This window comes from Sinocyclocheilus anshuiensis, unplaced genomic scaffold (genome assembly GCF_001515605.1).
Source record: "Sinocyclocheilus anshuiensis isolate Anshui unplaced genomic scaffold, SAMN03320099.WGS_v1.1 scaffold2192, whole genome shotgun sequence".
NCBI classification, from domain to species: Eukaryota; Metazoa; Chordata; class Actinopteri; order Cypriniformes; family Cyprinidae; genus Sinocyclocheilus; species Sinocyclocheilus anshuiensis.
The window spans coordinates 341735-346350 of record NW_015542463.1 but is presented as its reverse complement, the minus strand read 5'-3'; the positions used below and the strand labels follow the sequence as shown (position 1 = coordinate 346350).

At 35.2% G+C, this 4616-nt stretch overlaps 1 protein-coding gene across 1 annotated transcript in view; it reads left to right on the top strand.

Moving 5' to 3' along the window:
• LOC107693808 (junctophilin-1-like) overlaps positions 1-4616 on the top strand; it is a 71898-nt gene that overhangs the window by 54972 nt on the left and 12310 nt on the right. Inside the window, exon 3 of the mRNA XM_016493331.1 lies at positions 2110-2228. Coding sequence (XP_016348817.1) covers positions 2110-2228 — 119 coding nt within the window. The remainder of the gene's footprint in view (positions 1-2109; positions 2229-4616) is intronic.

The following is a 4616-nucleotide window of genomic DNA, read 5'->3' as shown; positions in this document are numbered from 1 at the left end:
ATATATATATATATATATATATATATATATACATACTGTATATATTCAGTATCTCATGCACCATTACAGTTTTATAGTAAAGATTTGACTCAGCTTACATGGTGTATTTATCATAATATGTTTTATGTGGATTTGCTTATTGAGTCTTATGGTGGGCCTTGAGGTTATACAAGGAGCTCAAAGACTGGCCTCCATAACCTCAGTCTGTCTTATACCCCAAACAGATGCGTCTAGAACTCCCTCACACTTCATCACTTCCCTTGCACGCTTCTGCGTGAGGATTCTACAATGATCGTTATTATGTGACTATCGGAAATAGAGGCCCATATGTGTCAGAATCCGAAACTGGGCAGAAAGTACTTCTTTGTCCCTCAGTGATAAGCTATTTTTTTGCACTGGCAGCCAGACTGTCCCAAAGCATCTGGCCTCTTGCATTTTAAATATGGTTAATGATTAAAACAGACGTCCACTTTGTCTAAGAATGGTTTAACGAAGCTGTAAACATCTCAATCCATCATGGCCACAGGAAGGAGCTGATTGATACTTTATAGGAAACTAAAAGCTTTAATTTCTATGCAAAGCACTTAAAGATTCCTCTCAGACATCACGTTCTGCTGATGCATCTTGTTTTGACGCGTATTTGGAGGTTGGTCTAGCTGAAGCACCAATTTGGACTAATCCGCTGCATTTTAGAGTGTTTATCTTGTGCTTTTGATGCTAGGTTGCGTAATAGTTATAGTAATATCCCTGAACCGACGGGAAAAATCCCTGATGCCTAATACATACGCTGGCTGCACAGACTCAATCTGGCTGGTCTGTGAGAAGATGAAAACAGTGTGTGTTGCAGCACGTCAGGGGTTTTGAAGGGATTTGAGAAGCAGGTCAACTCTTGATTCCTGTCCATAAGCTTGTGTTTCAGTATGATGCAGGCTTCATTAAAGCCACCCAGAGGCCAAGCCTATCTTGATCCCAGCATAAACCTTTTTCTCTTTTTTTGTGCTAGTTTACTTTATAATCACACCCTGTGTTCATGATTTTTTTTCTCCTTGAAACATTTGAAGACTTTTGCTTTTGCTCTTGAGAAAAAGACCTAGTAATCTTATATGTTTCCAGAGTTTCAAATATCAACAGTCACATGCTGTGCACAGCAATAAACTTTTTTTTTCTTCTAAGTAACTTCCTCAGGCATGTCCCAACCAAGCATATACAGATATACAGCATATACAGATATGATTTATTGTATTGATTAATTTTCTAATTTTCTAATTTGATTGTATTAACATTTAATATTGTATATTATTTGAATAAATACATTTATTATTGAAATATTAAAATATATGATAAAAATAATCAAATATGGTATAAATACAAAATGTTGTATGCAAATAATGTTTTACTGGTTTAATGTAATAATATTTTAGTATTTTAAAATGTACTTTATATTGTAAATAATTTAAATAATTATATATCTAAATATTAAAAAAGTAATAAGTTAGGTGTGTATATATTAGTATTTTATATTATTGATATTTAAAATATTTAAAACGTGTGGGTCTTTGTAACGTAAATATTTGTTATTTTACAGTATTTCAGTTAAAATTCAAATAAGTTAAGTATTATATATTTATCTAATATTTATATGTATATATAAGATTTAAATGCAGATCTTACATTCTTTCAGTACAAGCTTAGTTTTCTTAAATGTTGTAGGACTGGAAAGTGACGCTAAATATTTACAAAAAAAAAAGTATTTATTTTTTCTCATTATTATTAATTGTTTTTTTTTGTTTTTTTTAATACAATTCAATTTAATACAATAGCTTTCTCGCCATGTATGTTGTCTGCTGAGTAAGAGGGTTGTTTTTTGTGGTCTGTGCTCTCTGACCGGATTAAATGCTTTGTCCCCATCCATTTGTAAAAGCAGGATTTGAATTTGACAAAAACGGGGGATCAGCACATCCCATAGTACTATTTAGGCAGAGGAATCCTCCATTCTCCATATACATACATGCATTGAGCACACATGTGCAGATACACACAGGTCCCCTCTGCCCCCCTCCTCCTCCTCCCTACACTAAAGGCAGCCCTTTCTCTGTCTTGTGTGTACAGGACATCCCACGCAAGGACTAAGAGTGAAGCAGCAGACCAGGCCTCACTTGCAGCATGTCAGGAATCAGACTTAGCCAGAGCTGTGGCTCGTGAATTATCTTCAAGCTTCCATCAACCAGGTAAGTTACAGAAGAAAAATGTTACTTTCCCCCACACACACCCTGAATATAAGACTTAAATACCCCTGATGAAAGACACCCGATTATAACCACTCACCCTCACTTACATTCCTCGCAACAGATACTTAGCTTCACATAAACCTAGCTCAGAGGAGCTCTGCTGAGGGAACAGTACAGAAAGACATGAATGTTTTTCCCTGGCTAATCAAGTTGATCAAGGTTTTTGGTCACATTTTATTTTAAGGTTTCTCGCTATAAACAAACCTTTAACTACTATGTTTGCCTCAATAAACTCCAAATTTGCTGCTTATTAATAGTAAGGTAGTTGTTTAGTTTAGGTATTGGGTAGGATTAGGGATGTAGAAAGTGGTCATGCATAATATGTGCTTTATAAGTACTAATAAACAACCAATATGTTAATCATAGGCATGCTAATAAGCAACTAGTTAGTAGTGAGAATTGGTCTCTATACTAAAGTGTTACCAGGTTTTTTGACAGTGATATGACATATTTTTCAGGCTCTCTCTCAGTTTATCAGGCTGTTATGCTGCTGTACCTTTAGGATTTCAGACCTCTGTTATGATTGTCTGACCTTTGCATGTCAGTGTAGTTCTCACTGTCATTTTTCAGAACATTAATATGTAAATGTTAGTAGAAAAATGTTAATGTACTCATGGTTGTAAGACAAATAACATGAAAATTGCCAAAAGAATATGATTTATTTATTTATTTTAGTATTTTAATGTCAAAATATTATTGAAATACCAACTTTGGGTATTTGTAATGCAAATATTTAATTAGAGTATTATATAAAATATTACAATTAAAATAAAATAAAGATAAATTTCATACTATGTATCTATAATATTTATCTATAAATAGCATTTAAATGCAGATCTTAGGGTTTTATTTTTTTTTCTTTGGAAACTACAGTTTTGCAAGCTATAGTTTTCTTAAATGCAGTGGTACTGGGAAGTGATGGTAAATATCAGAATATCGCTACATAATACATATACATTTTTTATTACATTTATGCATTTGTCAAACAATTTTATCTAAAGGAACTTCCATTTTGTCCGTTCATTAGGAATGCGTTTTCCTCAATATTGTCCCTGTAAACTTTTCCAACCTGGTCTCATAAAAATACGTACCTCTGGGTACTTTTCTGCAACACCGTTTTTACGTACTTTACTGCACGTTTTGCCGCAGTTTCAAAGAGAAATGTTCACCGAGTGGCGCTAAAACACGGGTTCAATACGTGAACCCTGGCACGTTTTTATTACGTTGATATACTACGTATTGCTGTGTTTTTATTACGTTGTTTCAGGTACATATTGCGGCGGTTCAGAATTCAAATATCCGGGGACTGTCGCTAAAAGTTAATGCAGTATCATGTTGGAAATATGCCCAACTCCAAACCCAACCCTAAACCTACCCGACAGTGTTAACAAATGCAAAACTGATATAAAAATGCATTTGTTGATGCAACCGTGCCATTTGAACTTCCTTATATGCAGATTTGAACTGTTTTGTTGAACCGTAGTTACACGGGATTCAAACCGGAGCTCCTCTCCTCTCAAGTACGTCTCCGTACTCCGTGAGCTACAGAACAAACCGTCGATGAAAACCCATAGATATGAAGCTGGATATGTGCGATGGTAACATTCAAAAGCACCAGTTTTCAAATCTCCCAGCATATTAAAATTGTTTTGAAGTCATAACATAATATTCTTCAAGTAATAGTGCGAAAATTACTCTTTATTAATCGAAACTCTGTAAATTTGTGTGAAAAGGAATAAAAGGTGTCGGAGTTTTACTGCCTCTAGTGTTTATTTATTTTGGAAACTGCAGTGATATGTACTTATCGGTATGTATTTCGCGTCTCGCGAAAAAGTGTCCTCAGGTACGTTTTTGCCATGAGACCAGGTAGCGCTTTTCACTTGCAGATTTACATATAATTCTAATACTGATGTGATAGCGGATTAGGAATAAAAAAAAAATTTTATGTTTAATGTTATTTTTATCAGTAATTCTGCACAATGAGCATATTACACTGCAAAAAAAAAAAAAAAAGATTTTCTTACTCAGTATTTTTTATTTGTTTTAAACTACAAATATTTAAAGGGGTCATATGATGTTGCTAAAAAAAACCATGTCTGCATTTGTGATCGGAGAAATGACAAACAACAAGTGCTACTCTACACTGCTCAAAACTCGCATTTGCTAGAGTGAGCAGAGGCCGGAGGCCTAGAGTGAGCGGAGGCCGGCATGAGTGAGTAGAGGTGGGCGGGCTTGAGAACGGCGCGGCCGGCAGATTCGACGAAGGAGCGGCAACCACATGTGACGACCCCAGGCTGGACTCCGCTTCGTCCACGGTGAAAGCCGATC